Genomic DNA, 23929 nt, shown 5'->3' with positions numbered 1-23929 from the left:
TCCAATGTTATACTTTTCAATGGAAATATCACCATTTCTGTATTAGAAGCATTTCTCATTTTTTAATCTATAAAACTATAATAGTGTGAGTGATGGAATGATTTGGTTGGGGTTCTAATTTAAGAAGGGCAGTACACAGAATGAATTCTTCATATGATCTCTCGTCTTGTGTCATCCCCACCCTCAATTGTCCATTTTTTCAGATAAGTAAGCCCACGGTTGAAAATGATGTAGAAAGTCAGAAGCTGGGAGAGTGGCTTCCTCATCCCCAAGACACAGAAGGAGATGATCAGGAGAGCATTAGGCCTGTTACTAGGAGCACTTCGCATGACAGTCCCCTGCTTTCAGAAAGTAGTGCCCAGCAAAGTGGTAAGATAATTGCATTCTATTGTAACTGCTGGTAACTCTCACCTCTGCAACTTGCTGGCTGAAGAAAAATTTGTAGCATGTTACAGATTTGTACTATGTGTAATAACTTTGTCTCTATAACTTCATAGGCAAGCATCTGGACAAAGACCTGGGCAGGAGATCCTCAAAGCCGCCTGTTGCAAAAGTTAAATGTGGATTGGATTTGAACCAACACGAACTTAGTACCATACAAGAAGTTGAATCACCAGCAAGTGGCAGAACTTCTATATTAGGTAAACGTATGGTTTGACAAAATAAGATTTTGTTTTTAATTTTCTTTAATGTTTATTTAATCTTGAGAGAGAGAACTAGCATTAGTGGGGCAGGGGCAGAGAAAGGGAGACAGAATCTGAAGCAGGCCCCATGCTGTGAGCAGAGAGCCTGATGAGGGACTTGAACCCATGAACCATGGGATTATGACCTGACTCAAGAGATTGGAGGATTAACCAACTGAGCCACCCAGGCGCCCCAATAAAATATGACTTTTTAATAGTTTGCCGGTTTTCTACATTTATTTCAGGATGCTAAATTTCTGTCTCGAAGAAACAGGCTGTGAATACTCATGAAAGAAAAAAATGGTTTACATTAACAGTATTTAAAATTTGGACCTAAAGAAATGTGGCATTAGGGAGCTAGTTTCTTCTTGTATATAGTGAAAACCTATTTACTATAGGTAAAAATTCTTCAGTTCTTCAATTCCTCTGCCTCTGACACTCTTGCTTCCCTCTGCTGCTTTTCGTATCTACCTACCTTCTAACCCTGTTTCTTTCTTTCTTTTTTTTTTTAATTTGTTTATTTCTAGGAGAGAGAGAGAGCGTGAGCAGAGGAGGGTCAGAGAGAGAGGGAGATACAGACTCTGAAATTGGCTCCAGGCTCTGAGCTGGCAGTCAGCACAGAGCCCGATGCGGGGCTCAAACCCAGGAACCGCGAGATCATGACCTAAGCAAAAGTCGGACGCTTAACCGACTAAGCCACCCAGGCGCCCCATTAACCCTGTTTCTTTAGGAGTAACTCTGTTTTTGTTTTTGTTTTTTTCCTCTGCTGCTTTTCTACTTCACTACTTTCACTGCTCCTTTCTTCTATCTTTTAAGGATAATTATTATGGTTAAAATTCTGGCTTTGTGGACAGTCATAAGCAGGTATAGTTCTCTGTGCGTCTGCGTAGATGCAGTTATCTGGAAAATTCCTCCCAGTGATCTTTAGTAAATAGCCCTATTTGCGTTTCATAATGATTTTTAGATTTCAGACTCAAGCAAATAATTGATCAAATTTTTCAGAGCAAACCCTTGTGTAGCTCTCTCCCACTGACACCCAATAACAGTCAGCATTTCTCAGTTCTTGTTCCGCTCTGGCATCGGCCTGAGCCCGCCCCAGTGCCACTCGCTTATTGCAGACCACTGAGTGGCTGCTCCAGCTTCCAGTGTCTTCTGTTTCCAGTCTGGCCTTACTCTAATTTTCCCGTGGTATATTCCGCATAGTCTGCCTCTGCATCTCCATGTTTGAAACTCTTCACTGGCTTTCCCTTCTGGTTGAGGGGTGAGTCTTAAGTAAGTCGGAGTGCCCAGCTTCGCCTGTCGGGCCCTTCGTGATCTTGCTCCTCCCTCCAGGGTGGGTTAATTGTCCTGAACCATCAAGTATCCCTCTCCTGCCTTTGGGAGCTTTTATCCTAGTCTTTATCACACTTCTTTGGGTAATACTTTTAGTCAAAATATTACAGGCAAACAGTTTAAAAAGCCAAATAGTGCTGAAAGGTTGTAACATGAAACAGCATTTTTTCCTGCCCCTACCCACCCTTCACCCCTTAACTTTACCTGAGGCAGCCACTTTTCAAGGCTTTTATGTGTTTTTTCTTAGATTCACCACTATCCTTGGCAATAAATTTTGGGAATAATCCAGCTAAATTACTAGCATGCTAATGTATCATGACAATATGTAAATTTTTTTTCACTGCTCAGTTAGTATGCTGTATTTCCTTTTTTGTAAAATTTCTTTTTCTTTTAATGTTTGCATGAGTGGGGGAGGGGCAGAGAGCGAGGGAGACACAGAATCCGAAGCAGGCTCCAGGCTCTGAGCTGTCAGCACAGAGCCTGATGTGGGGCTCATACTCACGAGTGGCGAGATCATGACCTGAGCTGAAGTCAGACGCTCAACTGACTGAGCCTCCCAGGCGACCCATAAAACTTCTTTTTCTATAGTAAATTGTCTTTTTTAATTTGCTTAAGTTTCTGTTGAATGTCTGTTTTCTCACACAAATACTTATATTAAATACCTCTAACATAAGGGGAGATCGCACTGTTTTCTCTGTGAAACACCCAGCTGGAAGTTGGAGGACGGCTGTCCTGCATTGTTAATAAGGGTGCTGGTGCTTTGAGAAGGGACAAAAACTGGCTCTTGGAGAAGTACCAAAGTACAGTTGTACAGAAAAAGATAAATAGTACATGTGTAGTTACTAAAATTTCACGGAAGCAGGGGCAATAAGAACAAGAAATAAGGAGCACAGTCTCCTTAGGCAGGTGATGATGAAAGTAACGTTGAAGGGCGCCTGGGGGGCTCTAACTTCGACTCAGGTCACGATCTTACAGTTCGTGAGTTCGAACCCTGTGTCGGGCTCAGTGCTGACAGCTCAGAGCCTGGAACCTGCTTCGGATTCTGTGTCTCCCTTCTCTCTCTGCCCCTCCCTGCTCATGCTCGGCCTCTCTCTCTCTCTCAAAAATAAATAAACATTAAAACAAATTTTTTTAAAGTAACGTTGAGAAACCCTGATCTCTATTGACCCTCCAGTTCTCTTCTCTGTAGTTCATGTCTCTTGGTGTTACTTTCTGGAAGAACTGCCTCACTGTTTTTTTAACTTAACAGATTTTAGACAGTCAAGTTGTACTTTCTAAAAGCTTATTTTTCTGGTTTTTTCCTTTTTCATAGCATTCCACTGTCATGTCACTGATGCACTTAACTACCTCAAATAGTGTTTTGTTTGTTTGGGTTCCTATATTTTCTCTGTCCAGATTTTTTGTTCCTTTTTTGTTGTTTCTAATTTTTTTAGAGGCTTTTCTCTAATATCTTGCATATTTGACTGGGATGCTAATGGCTAATTAGAAATTCTGCAGGTGGCGGCTTTGTTTCCTGCTGGACTTATTAGAGAAGGTGGTTTCTCAACAGGCACCCTCAGTGTAGTATCTGTAGTTCTTTCCTTGAGGCAGTTTAGAGTTTAGTTTCTTGAAGATCTGCCAAGCTTGGTACAAGTCTGGCTGTTGCTGTTATGGAGCCAGACCCGGGGGTGGGGGGGAGGTCCTGCACTGAGGATGCAGACTTTCCTACCCCCGATTTTCTTTTGGCATTCTCATGTCCTCCTCCCTTGTTTCCTTTCAGTGCCAAACCCCCAGAGTTCAGAGTGTACTGGATTCAGTTTTCCAGAGAATAAATCTTTAGTCTCCTCTGGGGATGAATATTGAGGGACAGGGATCTTAGGAGAAGGGATGGATCTGTTCCACGTACATATTTTTAAACATCATCCCTGTCTTTAGTTCCCTGGGGCACACTTTCCTTATGTAATATTTGGTGCTTTTAATTGCCAGGGTTTTCTAAGGTTGTACACAGTAGATTAGCTTCCACTTTTGGGTATCTCTCATGCCTCTATGTCCTTACTTGTTCATTATTATTTTTGTATCAAAGTATACTATTCAGAGAAGTGCACAAATCATGAGGGCTTATTTCAGTGATTATCGGTATAATAGCCATCCCCATGTAGCCACCACTCACGTCAAGAACTAGAACGTTAGAGAATTCCATGAACCATCGTCTCATGTCCTCCCAGCTAGGGTCCTTCACTTCTCTCCAAGGCAAGCCTCTGTCTTGATGTCTTATAGTAACCATGGTTACTTTAACTTTATGGTATGAATGCATATTATACCTTAGAATACTATCAGTGGTTAGTGAACTTCCAGGAACTTTATCCTGTGATTTGTCAATACTGAAGTATTATCTGGTATCAGAATTAGGAGTATCCTTAAAAAGTTAGGGAAATGGAAGTGAAGTAATTTTTTTTTTTTAATTTTATTCTTGAGAGAGAGAGGGAGAGACAGTGTGAGTGAGGAGGGGCAGAAAGAGAGGGAAATAGAATCGGAAGCAGGCTCCAGGCTCTCAGCTGTCAGCGCAGAGCCCGACGCAAAGCTTGAACTCACCGACTGTGAGATCATGACCTGAGCCAAAGTCAGATGCCTAACCGACTGAGCCACCCAGGTGCCCCAGAAGTGAAGTAATTTAAAGGCCTGTGTGAAAAATTTAAGCATTTATCATTTCCTTGCCACATAGATCAAGTCTGTAAAATTTCAGATTTTCACCTGTAATCTATATTGCCATTTTTGTTTGTTTTTGTGTGTGTGTGTGTGTGTGTGTGTCTACTTTTAATTTTTTTTAAAGTTTATTTATTTTGAAAGAGAGATGGTGCAGGAGGGGAAAGAGAGAGGGAGACAGAGAATCCCAAGCAGGCTGCATGCTGACAGCACAGAGCCTAACACAGGGCTTGAGCTCGTGAACCACGAGATCATGACCCGAGCCAAAACCAAGAGTCAGGTGCTTAACCAACTGAGCCATCCACGTGCCCCTAAATTGCCATTTTTCTTTTAACTAACTTTGGTAATTTAAGTGGAAATCTAATGAGTCCATCTTTTTTTTTCCTGGCAGGTAAACAAGATTCTTGTCAAGAAAGGGACCCCCTGAGGGTCTCAATAAGCCGAGAACAAAGTTTCTTTGGCAGTCCACTGGACCGTGATGCATTCGGTTGCCTTTACCCAGTTGCCCAGGAGAATGTCTGTGGTATTAACTCCAATGAAGCAGGTGAGGGATCAGTGGAATTCCTATGCACAAAGATATGTGGACTAAAGACGTTTATTGTAGTGTCATTTATAATGAGAAGTAAATAATTCTAATGACTGTTAGTAATAGAATCATTATGGTGCATCCATAATGTGTAGTTCTGTGTACTTGTTAAATAAAGGGGGTAAAACCTATCTTCATGCATGAAAATTGTCTGGAATTACCATCACCAAAGGTTTACACATTTCATTGGAGGCTGGCTTCACTTTTTATTTTATATCTTTTCAGCAGGTATGTTTTCTAACCAGATTTCTGTTTATTTTAGCTGTCCCTGTAGTTAATTGAATGAGATGAGATAGAGCCATTTTCTTTTTGAGGGTTTATAGAGACTTTTACATCTCTTTTTTATTGGAGATTGAAATACCTGAAAAGGATATGATTTCCAGCGAATTCGAGTCTTTGACATTTTAAAATGAAATTGTTACCATTCTTCTAGGTTTAGCTAATGGATACTTGTAGTTCCTTTTTATTCTACCTGTCGGTGTCCACCAGGCAAAGAGAACCAAGAACACAGCTGTAGTTGAACAAAGTGGAGTTTTCTGGCTTGTTGCAATGAGTAGAATGCCCAGCACAGGAAGCTGTGAGGTGTTTCAGGACAGGTATTAGAAAGGACTTGCTCTAAGATTTGGGCCTGTAATTGGTCATTTGGGGGAGGCCTTGCTTATGAGTATTGGATGTTATCAGGAAGCAGGGGCAATTCCATCATTGGGTACAGTAAAAACTTACCCAGGAGGTAGGAATAATGGAGCGAGGCTCATGAAAACTACACCTGGTAAAGAAGCAGCAGTTACTCATATAAAAAAAAGGCAAGAAGGAAAACACCAAAGTGTAGTAGTATTTGCTTATCAATGGTAGGAAAAGGAAGAATTGTATTTCTTTATAACTTTCGGTGCTTTCTGAAATCATAAAGAGCACCTATTGCCTTTGGGAAAGAGAGAGAGTACGCAGGAGGGGCAGAGAGAAAGGGGGAGACAGAGAATCCCGAGCAGGATCCGCAGTGTCAACGTAGAGCCCTACACAGGGGTTCTAAGCCACAAACTGTGACGTTGTGACCTGAGCTGAAATCAGGAGTCAAAGTTATGACTCTTAAGCCAAAACGCTTAACCAACTGAGCCACCCAGACAGCTCTCTAAAATATCATTCTTTATTTTTTTTTTTTTTATGTTTTATTTATTTCTAGGAGAGAGAGAGAGAGAGGGAGAAGGGGAGGGTCAGAGAGAGAGGGAGTCAGAGACTGAAACAGGCTCCAGGCTCTGAGCTGGCAGTCAGCACAGAGCCCGACGCGGGGCTCGAACCCACGAACCGCGAGATCATGACCTAAGCGAAAGTCGGACCCTCAACTGACTAAGCCACCCAGGCGCCCCTAAATTATCATTCTTTAAAAAAAATTTTTTTTAATGTTTTGTATTTATTTCTGAGAGAGAGCAGGTGAGGGTCAGAGAGAGAGGGAGACACAGAATCTGAAGCAGGCTGCAGGCTCCGAGCTAGCTGTCAGCACAGAGCCTAAGGCAGGGCTTGAAACCACGAACTGTGAGATTACGACCTGAGCCAAAATCGGATGCTTAACCAACTGAGCCACCCAGGCGCCCCTAAATTATCATTCTTAATTATATCTGACGGTTAAATATATATAAAAATTACAGTTTTGGCCTCAATAATTCAGGCCATGGTAAAGAGATGCTTGGCCATTTTTGTGATTTGGATAATACTCATGGTTTTGTTTATGTTTAGACATGCCTACCAGGGGCCTCATTTTTGTCTTGATCCATCGCAGTCACAGAGTGTGGCCTTTTCTATTGGTTGGTAACCTGTGAAATTGTTCAGGTTTAACAGGAGAGCACCAGGCCTCACTGATAGCGCTGAGCCAGCTCCTGGCTCGCAGGGACTGCTTTTCTCTTATAATCCTCCCCAGCTTCATGTTGCTTCTGTCTTAGAAAAGAAGGTCCCAGCTTTCTGCTTCTTCTCTGTTCCCTCCCTTTCTCTTTATCCACGTCTTCCTCATCTCACCTTAATTTCTTAATAGCTTTTTAAGGATGTCACTAACTTCAAGCTCTGTACCCTTTGCTTCTGAAGGAAAGCAGGAATTTCTTGGGTAGCTGGGAAGGTTACTCTGCTTGAGGCATCACTTTTATGACGCTACTTCCCTTTTTTAGTAATCTCATCATGGGCCCTGGTCTTTCAGTGACAAACGAGTGACACTTGTTTCTCTGCCAGCTACCTTCATGGATCTGTCCATTGAATTCAGCATCTTTAATTACTCTGACCTTGTTCCCTTCTCATTTTTATTTTTCACCTCTGACCAGTACCCAGATCCTCCCTCTGGGGAATCTTCTTGGTATCAGTGTAGAGTTGATTATGAATTGAAAAACTGCAGATTAATTTCCTATCTCCCAACTAGCTTTTGAAATGAGCTGCCTAAGAAAAAATAACAAATTACTGTGCAATTCACCATATCTTAGTTTCTTTACTGAAAATTGTAGTGTGTATTGAAGAAACCAAGTTAAAACAGTTAGGTCACAATAATACATTTTTTAATGAACTAGAAGAGAGTAAAAAAAGTGTTTAAAAACAAATTGTACTTACTATAATTTTTGGTATTAGCTTTATTTCTGGTTCATTATCCATAACAGAGATATTATGAATATAGAGGTAACTGCATGTGTGTCCTGGGTTATCTTTAAGAAAACACTTCTCACATAGACATTTAAGAAACACACTTTTAATGTGTATGGTATCTCTTAATAAAATCACGGTGATAATGAGATACACGTTTATATATTTGGTGGCACAGTTTTAATTTTATTCTGTTTCAGAGCCACAGATGACTGACTATACACTTTGGCCAGTTTTCTCATGAATGTTGGCTCTCGGTGTAAGAGAAAAATTAACTCAGCATATCTGAATTATTAAGTGAGGCAAAATATTTTTTATATGTATTTTAACACATCAAATAAAATTAAGAATAATTCATAATAAAAGCAGTATGTGCTTATTGTGATTTTAGAACACACCAAAAGTTAAAATAAAATTCCTCCTTTTCCTGCCACTTGTTGCACTTTGATGTCTTTAGATTTTTTTACATGCATTTTTCTCAACTTTGAGATCATCTTGTATTTATGACAGAATATTTTTGCTTCACTTAAAGTAATAACAAAAGTATTTTCCATCATACTGGCAATTTTCTATTTTTCACAGAGTAATAACACATACAGTTTGTTACTATAAAAGATGACTAGGAAATGTTTTTGGTGAATAATAAAATGAATGCTTTTCTGTTTCTTTTTGGTCTAAGATAAGGCAATCTTACAGAGCAAAATATGAAATAAAATTGTCAAAACACAGAAATAATGTCCTTGCGTGCTAAGAATTTGATTTGTAATCGTCTAAATTCTCTTCCCTCCCATCCATTTCAGCTAAGATCAAGGAGGCTGTGGCTGAGAATCATGCAGTATTAAGTTATGCTGTGGAAGAAGAAAATACATATCTGAGTCCACCTGTGAAGCCAGAAAATGTTAGTAGTGTCTTAATGTATACCCCATTGTTAGACCTGTTAGGTTTCATATTGTCTTAGTTTATAGAAGTTGTCAAATGTTAGTCTGTGTTCTCTGAGATCTGCTCTTCCTGAAGTGGATCAATGATGAAAATAGCCAAATCTGAGCATCAGAAGACCTTCCAGTCTACCTGATGCATGATCTCTGTAGTTCTGAGAAGCAAAAATAATTTAACACAGTAAGGGCTTATGTCTGGGGTGTGTGTGTGGGGGTGGTGTGCATGTGAAGGTGATAGTATATGACTGAGGACTTGATGTGTGAGATAGGTAGGGATGGGGTGGAGGAGATGTGTGTGTGTGGATGTGTATGAAAGTATAATGAGTTCTGAGCAATGATGAAGAGATTTTACTACTGACCTTTACAACTATGAAGGTTTCTACACTTGATCTGAGCTCAGAATTGATAATTGCTAATGTTGCTGATTTGGTTTTTTTCTATTACTTCCTACAATGTAGTCTGATGTTCCTCTTAATTTTTAGGCTGAAACAGAAGAGATTTATCATGAGCCATTATCATCCATAACTATTTCTACTGGGAGCTTTTTAAGTTCTGAAAACACAGATTTGAGCCTTACAGATGCAGGTAATAATATCAGAAAGTTTGTAAATAAATTGAAGGACCAGCATCAGTGGAGTTCGGTACAGTGGTGAGAGCAGACATTGAGGGATCGTCCCAGTGTGCTGAGAAGGAATGTTTCTGTAAATCTCAGGAGTAAACTATTCATGCCTGACAGAATATCAGACAGTCCAGTACTCTAAGCATGACTGGAAGTCAAATGCCTGCAGACCCACAGGGATGCTCTGTGGATCTCCAACATTTTGAGAATTATCTGCTCTGGTCACATTTTCCCATTCAGTGGGAATCCAAACAGAGTTCTTTATCACCCTGCTCCCTTATCAGTGTATATTGTGCCTGCCAAAATGTGTCTCTCAGGAAGTGCCCAGCCATTAAATATTTTCACAAAACTCCATTTTCAGGGTCATTTTCAGAGCGTGCGGACCACAGGGAACAAGAACCTACCACTGGTAAAGAGGAGGAAACAAATGTCTTAAGTTCTGTAGTTCCTGCATCACAAGTCCCTTATCAGAAGCAGGACTCTGGGGAAGTTCATAAACCTGTGTTGCCTGCAGTGGAAAAGTTCACATCTGGTCAGACACAGCTTCAGCAGATGATAGACAAACACATAAATGAAGCAAATTTGATGACTGAGAAAACAGACTTGCAGGGTAAAATGATTTTGAATAATACTTCTATATAACCTTTCATCCTTTTAGTTTGAAGGAGTGATTGTTTGAGCTTCGTGTTTTTGTTTTTTAATGTTTGTTCATTTTTTGAGAGGAGACCGAGCGGGGAAGGGGCAGAGAGAGAGGAGGAGACACAGAATCCGAAGCAGGCTCCAGGCTCTGTGCGGTCAGCATAGAGCCCAACACAGGGCTCAAACTCATGAACCATGAGATCATGACCTGAGCCAAAGTGAGACGTTTAGCCAACTGAGCCACCCAGGTGCCCGGAGCTTCATGTTTTTATGGACTGCTGCAGCACTTATGACATGGACGTGGAAAACGGCATTTAGTATTCAGACTGAAGAACATGTAGAAGAGATCAACAAATTTTCTTACTAGTGCAAAGTTAGCTATAACAGCTGAGGCACTATTGCCAGTATTGAGAAAGGAGTTCACAGACGAGACTGTTGAATCCTAGTATGATCATTTATTAGCTGTGAGACCATGGGCAAGCTGCTTATTACTCTTTCATCTTCTGTAAAAGAGGGATGTTGGGGATTAAACGAAATAATACACATGGAGTACAATGCCTGGCCCATAGTAGCACCCAGTACAGTGAACAAGACTTTTTTTCTTTTTTAATGTTTATTTTTGAGAGAGGGGGGTGCCAGGGGAGGGGCAGAGAGAGGGGGACAGAGGATCCGAAGTGAGCTCTTTGCTGACAGCAGATAGCCCAATGCAGGGCTCGAACTCACGAACTAAGATCGTGACCTGAGCCAAAGTTGGGCGCTTAACTGACCAAGCCACCAGGCATGGTTTCTTTTTTAAAATCATTGATCCTAAAATGAACTAAGTGAGAATAACAAAGCTTATAGCAAAACAGTGATCATAACGGCTTCTTACTCCTAATTAACTTCTTACTTTGGAGCTAGTAAAAGTGGAACCTTTGTCAAAGGTTTTGGTCATTGAGAATATCTGGTATGTTGGATATAATGATAGCACTTAATTTGAAAGTATCTGCTGGAATGAAAACAAATGGAAATAATTTTGTTGAATTGGGAGTTACATAAAACTAAATTATATCTTTTTTTCTGAAAATTCTAACAGTTGACCTTGACTTCCCGGAATTAGAACACACTTTTCCAAATTTGCATCATCAGCTATTTAAGCCCTTAGAACCACATCTAGATTTTGATATGTTATCATCATACTCTGGGATTTCTCAAGACAGCGGAGACTTTTACCAGGTAATGTAGATGGTTCATTGCTGTGAATTTCCAAAAATAGTTTATCTTTTTTACTGTTAGAACAGAATAATGGTTCTTAGCCTTGGATGCTGACTGGAATCCTGTGGAGTCTTTGAAAATCCCAGTACTCAGGCTGTTCCTAGAACAGTTAAATCAGAATCTCCAGGAGTGCTTTAGATTATCAGGAATTTTTTTAGGCTCCCCAAAGTGATTCTAATGTGGAACCAAGATTGAAAACCAGCTGCACTAGAATTTTGTACTGTGAGCCTAATCTCCTGCTAAGGCTTACAATCTGTAAAATGGTCAAGAACATTTTTATTGTTATTTATTATTAATATTTTTAAGTTATACTTTGAGAGAAAGAGCAGGGAAGGGCAGAGAGAGAGAGAGAGAGAATCCCAAACAGGCTCCTCACTGTCAGCGCAAAGCTCGACGCGGGGCTCGATCTCGTGGTTCGTGAGATCATGACCTGAGCCGAAGTCGGGCGCTTAACTGAGCCACCCAGGCGCCCCCTAAATAATCTTTTTTTAAAAAGCCTTTTTCCTGTTCATTGAAATGGAAGAATTGGGTAATAAGTAAATAAGAATAAGTAAACTGCGAGTGCAAAAGAGAAGTGGTAGGTAACTAAGGCAGAGTAGCATCATAGGAACAGGAGCGCTGACTCAGCTGGTGATACGTAATCGGGATTCTGGCCTTTCTCTGTTGTTTTCCGTCAGAACTCAGAGTCTCCATGTGACAGCCACCGGACTGCCGTTCCATCCAAAAGTACAGTTTCCTTTACAGCACTGAGAGACAGCGTGAAGCCCTCCAACGCAAGCCCAAACCAGCAACCTGACGCGCACACGGCTCATGCTGCAGCCCAGGCTTCTGCTACAGAAGAGATGATTGAGGGTGTGTATGATCAAGTTAGAAAAAGTTAGAGAAACCCAGTTACTTTTTCATGGTTTACATCCATTTTCTTTGGCAATTGGGCCTGGCACTTCTTGGTGTGTCTCCGTGCCTGTGCTCACTTGTGTCCCGAATGGTACAACTTCTGTTTCTCTGTGTATCTGTTAAAGTAACAGGAGTAATAATGCTCAGTTTGCATTTTTATAGTACTGAATCTGATAAAAACAAAAGCTCTACCTCTTGTTCAACTTCTTACCTCAGCCCTTATAGTTAACATTTTAAGTATCCTGCAACTTTTTATACAGGCTGGGGAAGAGTCTCTCTTAATTTCAGCTCCGGTCATGACCTCACAGTCATGAGATAAGAGCACTCCGTGGAGCCTGCCTAAAATTGTCCCCCCACCTCTCTGTCTCTTCTTCCCTCTTTCCCTTTGCCCCTCTCCCCTGCTCACGCTCTTGCTTTCAAAAAAAAATTCTTGTACAAATTTTATATATACACTCCTTTTTATATATGAGATACACATGCAGATTTTAGTGTATTATTAAAATCAGTATTTTTTCTTTTGAGGGAAAAGTCCTAAGCATATCTAATAGCTTATTTTCTTTATTAGACTAGGAGAAAATACATGGTTTAAGCAGTGGAGTTATTTGAAAATCACTGTGACCATCCTTTAGTTTTCTATTCATGTATACATACATCAGCTTTCACTCCCAAGTTGTAGGAAGTAAGCGGAGTTCATTTACTCAAACTGTTAAAGAGATTTTATCTGTATCCAGGATTTACAACACGTAATTATGTTAACTTATTTCTTCCAGGCTCTGAACAGTCTTTTCGACAGCTTCTGCCAGAATTTTCTTCACAGGACGGGGGCCAGCATGTTGATCTACCGAGCATCTTTAGCATTGAGGCAAGAGATTCTTTCCAAAGCATGGAAAATCAGAACTACTCTGAACAGACTGAATTACAAAACAGGAAAAAAAGTGTTCATTTCCAGCTCTCTGTAGGAAATTTACAAAATTCAGTGTTCAGTTCATCTGATGAGGCTGATGTATTTCATCACTTGTATCTACAGCATAGCACTCCCTGTGGTTCTGGCTCTAGTGAGGGCTCAGTAAAAGCCCAACTAGAAGGCAGAAAAGACAGACCTGGTTCTGAAGAATTAGCTGAAAGAGGGGTTGATACAGCGTTACAAAGTCAAGGACTCCATGGAGACAAACAGGAAAGTTGGGGGGCTTTAAATGTAAATTCCCATGTAGAAGAAACTGATTCTCAATTGTGTCTGAGAACAGTGGAGATGGGAGCTTCAGTTCAAGCACCGTATTCTGTTCAGAATGAAAAATACTTTGAGAATTCAACTAAAGTAGAAACTCCAGAAATCCTAAGAAATCTGTCTCAACTAGCACCGTCAGAGCTCTTAAATTCTGGATCATTACAGAGCTCTATTCCAGTTTGGGTAAGTGAAATCTGTGTTGTATGGAAACAAATTCATTTCCAGGGAAGACTTCAGACAAAATTCAGAAGCAACAAAGCTTCTTAACATTCATGGGATAGTCAATCATGTAATCATTGGAAATCTCCAGTGAAATGAGCAAACTCCCAATTTTAAGCTGACCTTTTATGTTTTATTTTTTTGAAGTTTGCGAGGGAGAGCGCACACAGGGCAAGGGCAGAGGCAGGCAGAGAGCATCCCAAGCAGGTTCTGCACTCAAATTTTAAACTGACCTTTACATATTACAACTGGTCCGCTCCCAATTGATATCCCCCTCTCATTTCCCTGAGGAATAGCTCGGCCTGTGCTTCAGCCCTTTCAGCGCTGAATCTCTTTGCGCTGCATTGGATTAATCTGCTTGGTTTCAACTCCAGATAACAGATACAGATAAACCCACAATACAAATTGAGAGCAAGAGTGCTGCTTTTGGGGTGTTCTTTTACAGATTCTTACTTAGTAGCTGAAGAAACTTCTCTCTAAATAATCTGACAGCAGCCCACTAGCTACTGCTCCTTTACATAGGTTACACCCTCCGGTTCTGCCAGCTGCCAGTCAACCCGCAGTACCTGCACAGCCCTATAATCAATACTTGGGCTTCTAATTCTTGCTGTAGCTATTTTCAGACATTTCGCCAGTCCTCCACACTTGATCTTAGCCAAAAGGCCGAGAAGCGATTTTTCGCCCGTCCTCCACATATTTAGGATTTCTAAAAGCGAGCTGGGGATGAGGGAGACACCACTTTGGCCTTCATTGGCCATTGCTGTCCTTTCTCAGTAATGTGCAGTTTTTACATGTTTAGTATTTGAAAACTGTTACTTCAGATATGGTTTACTTTTCAATTTTACTACACAGGAGACGGAGTCTGGACATGGTATAATGGAAGAACCAGAGCTTACTTTAGTAAGCACCAGTGATATTAGTATTGCTGAAACGGAGTTTGCAAATTTAACCCTAGAAGAAAGAGAAAAGGAGGCAAAAAGCACTTTTCAGGTAAATGTCATAGCTCCCTTTAATATAAATACACCTGATTTATACAGCAGCACACAGCTGAGAATAAGGAATTATTTACATAAGGAAATCAGACCTAAAGGACTTACCCAAATCTGTTTTGTGCTTAACAGTCCTGAAGAAAAAAATGAGAATGTATTCTAAATTATAAACTTGAGCACAATAGATTTTTAGTCCTGTGAGCTGCAGGGTTCCTTCTACTTTCCTCCACTGCAAGTAAACCATTCCTATGGGACTCACTTCAGTTCTTACAAGACAGTCATTAGAGGAAATTCTGCTGTAAATTCAATTCTTATTTAGGTTATAATAGGTGAATTCATTGATCACAACAAAACTGCAGCTGAAAATAGGAAAATCTCAGCTGCCACCCATCAACTGTTTGATTCAATACATCTTTAAAAAATGGCTCTGCACCAAGTATTTGTTTCCTTGATTACAGAGAAGGGTAATGGGGAAGCAGTAGGTAAGCAATGCAGATGCAGAACTTGAATCAGTTAAGGAAAAGCTTTTGGGTAGGCTGGGCAAAAGCCATTCATTAAAAAAAGCCACTAGAGACTTTCTCTTCCCAGAAAACTCAGCCCTGCAGTTTAGATGGGAGAAACCCACAAAGCAGTTAAAGTAGTGGGATAGGAGCTAAGTTCATTGGACATATTCCTATACTCTGTTGCACATCTGCATCTACCGAAGGAAACTAGGGGTTTAGAAAGTGGTAAGAATGAAGTGAAAAATGGAGATTTATCTATGATTTACTTACAATTAGGTGAATGAATGTCTGCCTCTTATGTCAGAAAAAGAAACCTCAAATTTTCCAGCTGTGTCAGAACACTATGTGAAGGAGGCAGTGACAGTTTCAACAGGTATGCCTTGAAGAATCTAAAATGGTTCCCTACTCAACCTCTCAGCCTTCACATCCCCCTACAATCTTGTATACTGCCAGCACAAAAATGAAATAAGGTTCAATTTTTAAACAGAAACCCCGCCGAAGTTAACAGCTGTACCTGGGAGCTTACAAGAAGCATTTATGAAGAGGAAAAAGTCATTTATGGAGAGATCTTCCCAGAGACAGAAAGAAATAAAGAATAAAAGTTACCGTTCTGAGAAGTCTCAAACCAAAATAGTTAAGGAGAAACCTATAGGTAGGTTCCCCATATCTGCATCAATTATCACAAAGTATATAGCATGAGAGAATTTGCCAGATCACTTGTTCTCTTGGTCAGGCTCATCTATGAGTCGCCTGAAGAGTGTGAATAAGGTTAGAGTGTCACTTCCTGAAGACAGAAAGACTGCACAAGCCCTCATGCATCAAAGGGCTCTAAGGTATGTGTGTGGGTGGGTGTCTATGCATATTCCTGAAGTGCTTGTCCTTAATTCTATACAAATTTCTTACAGATTGTACAATCAGTTAGCTGAAGTGAAACAGCAAAGGGAAGAGAAAGCAAAGCAAGAAGCATATGCCCAAAACCGGGCAAGGGCAAAAGAATTTCATAAGGTGATTGAGTCCCCCCACCCCCTGCCCAATTTTTTCATCTCTAGGATATACTACAACTGTTAATTATTTTTATTCCCTTCACAGAAAACACTAGAGAAACTTCGAGCCAAAAATACATGCTGACTTTCTACGAGAAGTGTTAAATTTTTTTAAATTATGTGTGATGTAACATAGACTAAGTTATTAAAATCAATAAATTTTTATTTAAGAATTTTAACATGTGATTCCTTCCACAATCACCATGGTTCCTCCGAGTCAGAATCACAATCTTCAGAATAGCCCTGAAAACAAGAATATATACTAGTTAGATTTAGAAGATATTTCTTCTTTCCCACATGGACAATCACATCTTGTATCTCCTCAGGAAAACATAGCAACACTGAGTAACTACTATATCCTATGGAGAACTTTAATATCTGGTCACAGCGTTAAGGGCTCTTGGTTTTAGCCCCACAAGCCCTCTTTGAAATGACCTATGAAGTTTTCAAATGTGTACATACCTTTTAAAAAGAGCTTTTGTTCAATCCACAGTTGTCTCCATCAGTCCTATAGAAAAGGAATAGAAAAGGAAGATTCCACTTCCAGATATGATCCTGTGAAGCCAGTCTCCCTGTTAGATCTACTGTAATATTCAAGTTGCCCAATCACTAGCAGAGCTCAGGCACGCACCATTCAAAATACTACGTATAGTCAGATGAGAATCTGAAATATGGCTGTTATAAATGTTCCCAATAGGCTGAACGCTAGCAAAGTAGCATAAAGAAAGAAAAGCCTAGTGGAAAAATTTTTTATGGTCATGTCCACAGCAAATGAGAAACCAGCATTCTCAAAGCCTTGGTAATGACCATTATATCATTAAAAATAATTAACTTGCCAGAGTTCTTTCCATTGGGCTTCTTTAATCTCCACTTCAATATGGACATACTTCATGAATTCCCCGCCTATGGATGATTTTAAAGTTTAGACTAAATTTTTCAAAATAAGGTTATAATTAGGTTCCAAGCATTCTGAACTAGTATGTATTGAAAATTCTAGGCTTAAAATTGCAGAGTTGGAATAACTAAATTTTTCAACCCAGTCCATTTTTTTCTTGGGGAGGGGGAGGGAGACACAATCTGAAGGAGGCTTCAAGCTGAGCTATCAGCAGTGCCCAATGTGAGGCTCAAACTCACAAACCACAAGATCATGACTTGAGCCAAAGTTGGACAATCAACTGAGCCACCCAGGTGCGCCCTTTTATTTTTTAAATGTACTTATCTTGAGGAGAAAGAACATGCCAGTAGGGGAGGGGCATGAGAGAAGAGGGATAGAGGATCACACCCAGGCTCAGTGTTATCAGCCTAGAGCTGGAGCTCAAATCCACCAACCCATGAGGTCATGTGCTAAAGTCACTTAACTGATGGAGCCACCCAGGCATGCTCCCCCACCTCTGATTTCATTTAGATGGATGTTCAGAAAGGCTACTTTCATTCAGCCCATTCAGAGCAGTTGAACATTTTGCCCATCATCATAACATCAGAAATCACTGGCAAACTGCATAAACACATGTTGTGGCCTTTTACTATCTAGGGTTTTTACTTTTTAATTATGATACAATAAACCATTAGGATTAGCTGTTGTCAAAATTAGGTAAACAAATGCATTAATGAGGTTTTATAAAAGGAAAAGCTTTCATCTTCTATAGGGTCAGGTACTTGAGGGGAAATCTTACCTGTAATCTCGGAGATCTGTTTTTGTGTTTTAACTTTAGGGCCCTAGAAATCAAATTTCAAGAATTACACTGATTGCTATTTTGGCAAATGATCTATGAAATTATTATCCCTTAATTGCTTTTAATGTGAAAAGTCTTGTTCCTTCCACTCTACTCCATAAGCCTAGCACAAAATGTTACAGGTCTCATTGTCACCACTGCAATAAATGTGCTGTGATGCAAGCATTACCTGTGTCTCCATGTAGCCACATTAACAATTCCTGGACACCATAAATGACAGTGCCCATTTCCATCTTAACAATGAATGAGGCTTTTATAAAGTTCCTCTCAAGCTTATGTATAAACTACAAGGTTTGATTCTGTATAGAAGTCTTGCTGTTTTGCTAAGAATATGTTAGTAATAAAAGAAAGCATCCACTAGAAGCAACAGAAACAGAAGCCTTACATGTTTAGGATCAGAGTAGATGGATCTATCTGGTTCTTAATTTCAAACACCCTAGAAAAAGAGAAGCATTAGTTCCTATCAAAGATTACCTCAAATTCAATTTGAAAATCTATAGAAATAATGTTTCAATAAAAATACCAGGTTTAACATGCACAAAGCCAAGAAAACCAACGATGCCAGATACTGAATTGATATTGCACTGTCCTTTGAACACCCAGCAGGAACAGCTGCTGAGTGCAGATACCATGCAGTGCAATCCTGACTGAATTGTAAACCCCTGTACTTCAAGGTTGCAATACTACTGAGAAACTGATCTCTAGAAATTTAAGTTCTTTTAATATCTAATTTGACTTTTATTCCTATCATTCCAATGAGGCAACCACATTAACTGCATCTGAAATTACAAACCAAGTCCCTATTATCTTTATCCTGGCTGTAATATACATGCAGAACTATTAAGTCAAATACTAAAAGAAAGGATTCATTAGATATCAAGACCATGGCTGTTCAGATGCTGTTAGGCAGAATAGAAATTCAAATCCATATTATAACACATTCAAATACACAGGTTATTAGGATGAACAATAGCAATTGTTACCTAAGGATAATGGGGGAGGGGCATTTTCATGTTATTTCCTAGACAGGCAGTCTCTGTCCAATTTGGTGTATGAATATTACGGCAAATACCTTTGCTAAGATCTTGGATACATACAAGTGGAGGAGAGGGGAAGAGGGAGAGAGAAGAAAATCTCAAGCAGGCTCCACAGTCAGCAGAGTCTGAAACAGCTCAATCCAATGACCCTGGGATCATGACCTGAGCCAGACGGAACTGGACTGCTCAACCAACTGGGCCACCCAGGCGCCCCAAGATCTTAATACTTCTGTGGTGTACCCCAAATAACTACGAGGCACAACACTAATGGGATGCTGTACTCACAACTCACATTTTTTCAGTACTTTTGAATTTTTAATACATTTCAACAGAAATTAAATGTTCCACCTACCTCTAAATGTGAATGATTTCAAATCATGTTCACCCCTACAGATAAAATACCAAGTAAAAGATTAAGGACAAGTGTGTAATTAAAATACAAAACAGATGCTTAGTATCCAAAATGACATCTATTTTTTTTTTTTTAGCTATCATCAGCTCCGTCAGAATTAGGTTTTAGTTCATGTCTGTATCATTCAGCAGTTGAACAGTTAAATTCATCATCTGAACTGTAATGGTGCCCAAGATTTCACTGTCCCCAGTAAAAACTTACCTAAACTAGCACACCCTAGAACTGTACAGATTCTTGGGATACTCCAATACCTAAGATTTAAAAAATTTGACCATTAGGTCTTCCAGTGTTTTAGCAGATAGATGTCTTGTAGTTCTTTCCCACAGATCTAACAAATAGTTCTGTGAATAAAGGAAACCACACTTATACTCTATGAGGCGTTTCCAACGATGTAGGTCTACAGAAAAAGCCCCATCGGGATAGACCTCAACCACTATTTACTTTTAAAACAGAAGATTCCACAAGAAAACAATTACAACTGCAACCTACTCTAAAACTTCAAGTTCAAAACGGCAAAAAGCCAAACATCCTCCCAGTTACAACAAACTTAAATCATTCCATAAGTTAATCACACGGTAAAGATTTTTTGAATGGTTACAAGAGTCTATATACACTGAGATAGACACGCAAAGTACCAAGTAGCTATTCTAGAACCAAAGGAAAAAGATTTTAGTATCTGAAGTCTTGATTTTTACAAACTCCAGTATCACAATGTGTTTTGTCAATGAAATTCCCAGGATATTACAACAAAGTGATTTAAGATTCTGCCTCATTTTAAGAATTAGTTATTTGACATCACTTAAAAATTTTCAGGAAAAGATAAATAAAATATTAATATGGAAGATAACAAATTGGGACGCTTCTGAATTAACCATTCAGATTTAGGAAATCTTTTGTCTTGTGTAATCATTTCTAACATTACACTATTAAATCCTAAATCTCATTTTAGACCATGCATTAGTTTAAGACAATGTAGATGCTTAAAGTCGGAATATCCTACATTCTGATTACTGCCATAACCTAAGTTACAGTTTAGGGACCCTTTCCTGCAAGTGAAGTAAAGCTTGCACTTGTCCCTATAAAATGTGAACCCTAAAATCTACTTTTCTGAAAACACGTCATAAACAGGAATTAGAACTGGCAAAATGTCCTTCAACAATGAAACCTTTAGAGATTAGTCTGATAAAGTCCATTTAAACAAATCTGATCCAAAAATTCACGAAAAGCAAAGAAATCCCTTCACTGAAAGCAGAAGACATACCTCAAAGTCCAGATTGTGCTCTCAAGTGAAAATCCTAGAACAAGAAAGCATCTTTGTTTCACATCCACATTAAATTTGGAATACTAATTCTCCACAGCTGAGATTTCCCTTATGTTCTGGGCTTTTAGCCATTCTACAGTGCTGAAACCAACCTTCAAGTTTAGCAACCCTCTCACCATCACTTCAGTTGGTTAGGTATCTTGTTCCTTCTTACATGTATCAAAACTCATACTGAGCCATGAGTTCTGGGTTGCAAAAGAGGATTTATTTTCTGCACTTAGGTCTAAGTCTTTGTCCACAGAACTGAACAATAACAAGCACAAGTGCAATCATAAAATATAGTATATTTAGTGGCATAATCAGCAATATACGATGGTGAGAAGAAAACTGTAGTTGTAAAAGTCTAGGAAGTTCTTATTACAAAAACACATTTGACAGGTCCTTGTTTGAATAAAATTGGCAGAAAAACAGGGTTTCAGGTATCCTGAGATGGTCGTTGATCATTAGTGATTACTGTAATAAAGTTTTTCAATATATAATCTCTGTAACTTCTTTGATTTAATGCTCAAATGACACCTTGAAGCTCTTGAAATAAAGGACAGGCAAAAACAGTAGGTCTTCCGTTTATTATTTATCAAGTGATTATTTTTGCTATGCAATCCTCAATTTTTTCCTACATGTGTAACAATCTGACAGCTTTAATGCTTTCCCTGATAATCCAGTTTTACTAATTTGTTCAGATTCTTTTAATTTTCTTGCATTCATTTTTATCACTATGTTAGCATATGTATTTGCATTTATCTTTATTTTCTATGAAAAACCTTTTCTGTTTTATTTACCTTAACATTCATATTCCTATCTCCTTTTTCAGGCCATTTGATCCTGACAAATGTTTTTGGACCTTGATGCTCTTTTTAGACAAAGCCGCTTCTTCAGTATATTCCTCTTGTTCTAAATACACATTCGTCTTCTTTCGTACTTCAGAACTTACTATGAAACAATTATAGTCCTGCAATGAAAAAATCAATTATTAAGCAACAATTAAATTTTATTCCTGTTATCACAACATGGAACTGAACTCTAGGTTACTGAAAAAACCTGGAGACTACAACTAGATGTTAAAAATCCCAAATTTGTCTTCTTTTCTCATTAAGACATCCTAATAGCAATTACTGAAAAGCCCATATTCTCACCAAATAATCCCAATGTCTTTTTTTTTTTTTTTAATGTTTTGTATATATTTCTGTGAGAGAGAGACAGAATCTGAGGCAGACTCCAGGCTCTGAGCTAGCTGTCACCACAGAGCTCAATGCAGGGCTTGGGCCCAGAAACTGCGAGAATAATCCCTATTTTTATTTCCTGCACCAAATCTATTGAGCCTTTCAAAAATTAAATTCAGAACCTAAGACAGTAATAGAATAAATTCTTCCTGTACCAACTGCTATTCTGAAACGAAAGGAGACAAAAAATGTTACTTACCACCAATTTGATATCACATTCGTCATCATGTTCAAGATTTGTTGCAACCTCATCCTCTGCCCTGTAACATTTAAATATATCTTCAAGTGAGAAAAGTCGTCTAGATTCCATTAGCAGGATAATATCATGATGTACAACTGACACGTCAATAGTAATGAAGGAGAAAATTTACAATTTCGTGTGTGACACCCCAAAATGGATGGCTCACGTGCCAAGCTCAGAGGTTAGCTACAACCCAAATGACTTGCTGTAAAATATAAACAAATCAATACCATGATAAGAAACACTAAAATTTAAACAACACTTAACAAGGGGTGTCTGGGTGGCTCACTCGGTTAAGCGTCCGACTTCGGCTCGGTTCATGATCTCGCGGTTTGTGGGTTTAAGTCCCGCATCGGGCTCTGAGCTGACAGCTAGCTCAGAGCTTGGAGCCTGTTTCTGATTCTGTGTCTCCCTCTCTCTCTGACCCTCCCCTGCTCACGCTGTCTCTCTCAGATATAAAAACATTAAAAAAAAATTTTTAATAAATAAAACATTTAAAAAAACGAGTAAATTAAGTAAAATAAAATAAAAACTTTTAACAAAACCTATGACCAAAGTTATTTCACATGATTAAACTTACTCTGATTCAATAGGAGAGAGAGATCCATCATCATCCAAGTATTTGTATCTACGACTGTCAAAATCTTCTTTTTCTAAATCTTCACCAACATTCATTTGTTTCAAGGATTCCTTGAGGTAGTATTCATACTTCAGTTTTTCAAGGTAGTTGAAAAATCCTCTTGCCACTGCTTGCTAAATAAAAACACTAGTCTAAGTAATGACCTCACAAAATAAACTTTCTCAGCCGATGCCTTATGTTCCAAAACGGAAGGAATCCCTTTACCAAAAACTCTTACATGATCTTGATTTACTCTGCCCTATGTGGAACACATATACCAGGTTTTAAAAGGATTTCAGTCTACCTAGCACATTATCAAATTTACCTAAGTTGGTATACACCAAGAAAACCGAAGCACAAATCTTGTTTGCATTTAAAAATGTGTTTAGAAATTCCCAAAGAAACAAATCTATACAGTTAATACAATCAGCCTAGAACAAAAGGTGAGAGAATATTCTTTTAAATATTATCACCAATTCTAGAGCAAGAGACTATAAATTATGCACAATAATTTAAAATATTGGAGTCTGTCTCTAAATAATTGTCAGGCAGTTTTGTCAGAAATCAAATATTCGGTATCATAAGAAAATGGCCTATACTAAAGCCACTACACATCTAAGGTATGGATAGGTTTGGCTTAGGTTACCACAAAGTCACTAGGGACCATTTGAGTTTTAGGAATGATGTTTAAAGGCTTGATGAAATCGAGGGATTTTGTATAAACAGCCTTGAAACAAACACCTCATATATGGGTATATTCATTGAGGAGACCAGCGAAGAATCCAACTAGGAACCCAAGTGAACTTAGTGCTGAAGGATAGATTGGTCTCGGAGTGGCAGTTAGTACAGAAGAGTAGATATAACCAAAGTTGGAGATTTTATTTTCCAGGTACATCTCGATTCTAAAAGTGGCCGCCAAGGGGAGCGTGGGTGACTCAGTTGAGCATCTAACTCTGTAATGCAGCTCTGGGAGACTCGCTGTAGACTACTGTTAGAAAACAGAAGACTGCCTGTAGATAACGTCCACACTTTTCCAGCTCACCAACAGCACAGAGACTGCTTAGGATTCTCTGTCCCTCGTCCCTTGCTCTAAGCCTCTCCCCAGCTCACTTGTGGGCTCTTCAAGACAAAAA

General features: G+C 39.1%; 2 protein-coding genes and 10 non-coding genes across 18 annotated transcripts in view; 3 read left to right on the top strand and 9 right to left on the bottom strand.

Annotated features, from left to right (window-relative positions):
• Positions 1-16386, top strand: part of CEP295 (centrosomal protein 295) — a 56936-nt gene extending 40550 nt beyond the window's left edge. For 3 of the 4 annotated variants that reach the window (XM_077780594.1, XM_077780593.1, XM_077780596.1), the window contains 14 exons: positions 204-369; positions 498-641; positions 5089-5241; positions 8694-8791; positions 9311-9413; positions 9809-10057; positions 11162-11301; positions 12018-12192; positions 13005-13642; positions 14531-14668; positions 15447-15543; positions 15658-15822; positions 15904-16175; positions 16260-16386. In XM_077780594.1, the coding sequence (XP_077636720.1) occupies positions 204-369; positions 498-641; positions 5089-5241; positions 8694-8791; positions 9311-9413; positions 9809-10057; positions 11162-11301; positions 12018-12192; positions 13005-13642; positions 14531-14668; positions 15447-15543; positions 15658-15822; positions 15904-16175; positions 16260-16298 (2577 nt within the window). In that variant the 3' untranslated portion in view covers positions 16299-16386. The remainder of the gene's footprint in view (positions 1-203; positions 370-497; positions 642-5088; positions 5242-8693; positions 8792-9310; positions 9414-9808; positions 10058-11161; positions 11302-12017; positions 12193-13004; positions 13643-14530; positions 14669-15446; positions 15544-15657; positions 15823-15903; positions 16176-16259) is intronic. The other variant, XM_077780595.1, reaches the window with a different exon arrangement.
• Positions 8910-8989, top strand: LOC144245213 (small nucleolar RNA U2-19). The gene has a single exon (XR_013339205.1). It is a non-coding gene; the product is annotated as a small nucleolar RNA U2-19 (small nucleolar RNA).
• Positions 9158-9227, top strand: LOC144245212 (small nucleolar RNA U2-30). Its single transcript, XR_013339204.1, has one exon. It is a non-coding gene; the product is annotated as a small nucleolar RNA U2-30 (small nucleolar RNA).
• TAF1D (TATA-box binding protein associated factor, RNA polymerase I subunit D) overlaps positions 16352-23929 on the bottom strand; it is a 10871-nt gene continuing 3293 nt past the window's right edge. For 2 of the 4 annotated variants that reach the window (XM_077780598.1, XM_077780599.1), the window contains exons 4-12: positions 22758-22930; positions 22136-22196; positions 21496-21665; positions 20657-20690; positions 19336-19370; positions 18332-18382; positions 17887-17929; positions 16676-16721; positions 16352-16456 (exon numbers count right to left, since the gene is read on the bottom strand). In XM_077780598.1, the coding sequence (XP_077636724.1) occupies positions 21504-21665; positions 22136-22196; positions 22758-22930 (396 nt within the window). In that variant the 3' untranslated portion in view covers positions 16352-16456; positions 16676-16721; positions 17887-17929; ... (2 more) ...; positions 20657-20690; positions 21496-21503. Of the gene's footprint in view, positions 16457-16675; positions 16722-17049; positions 17117-17886; positions 17930-18331; positions 18383-19335; positions 19371-19596; positions 19647-20656; positions 20691-21495; positions 21666-22135; positions 22197-22757; positions 22931-23929 lie in introns of all 4 variants that reach the window. The other 2 variants (XM_077780601.1, XM_077780602.1) reach the window with 2 other exon arrangements.
• LOC144245220 (small nucleolar RNA SNORA25) lies at positions 16524-16650 on the bottom strand. Its single transcript, XR_013339212.1, has one exon. It is a non-coding gene; the product is annotated as a small nucleolar RNA SNORA25 (small nucleolar RNA).
• Positions 16896-17022, bottom strand: LOC144245210 (small nucleolar RNA SNORA32). Its single transcript, XR_013339202.1, has one exon. It is a non-coding gene; the product is annotated as a small nucleolar RNA SNORA32 (small nucleolar RNA).
• On the bottom strand, positions 17621-17693 carry LOC144245218 (small nucleolar RNA Z40). The gene has a single exon (XR_013339209.1). It is a non-coding gene; the product is annotated as a small nucleolar RNA Z40 (small nucleolar RNA).
• Positions 18058-18198, bottom strand: LOC144245209 (small nucleolar RNA SNORA1). The gene has a single exon (XR_013339201.1). It is a non-coding gene; the product is annotated as a small nucleolar RNA SNORA1 (small nucleolar RNA).
• On the bottom strand, positions 18450-18586 carry LOC144245219 (small nucleolar RNA SNORA8). Its single transcript, XR_013339211.1, has one exon. It is a non-coding gene; the product is annotated as a small nucleolar RNA SNORA8 (small nucleolar RNA).
• Positions 19482-19553, bottom strand: LOC144245216 (small nucleolar RNA SNORD5). The gene has a single exon (XR_013339207.1). It is a non-coding gene; the product is annotated as a small nucleolar RNA SNORD5 (small nucleolar RNA).
• LOC144245211 (small nucleolar RNA SNORA18) lies at positions 19696-19826 on the bottom strand. The gene has a single exon (XR_013339203.1). It is a non-coding gene; the product is annotated as a small nucleolar RNA SNORA18 (small nucleolar RNA).
• Positions 20856-20984, bottom strand: LOC144245215 (small nucleolar RNA SNORA40). The gene has a single exon (XR_013339206.1). It is a non-coding gene; the product is annotated as a small nucleolar RNA SNORA40 (small nucleolar RNA).

This window comes from Crocuta crocuta, unplaced genomic scaffold (genome assembly GCF_008692635.1).
Source record: "Crocuta crocuta isolate KB4526 unplaced genomic scaffold, BGI_CrCroc_1.0 scaffold78, whole genome shotgun sequence".
Taxonomy (NCBI): Eukaryota; Metazoa; Chordata; class Mammalia; order Carnivora; family Hyaenidae; genus Crocuta; species Crocuta crocuta.
The sequence above is the reverse complement of the archived record's forward strand: the minus strand, read 5'-3'. Positions and strand labels throughout refer to the sequence as shown.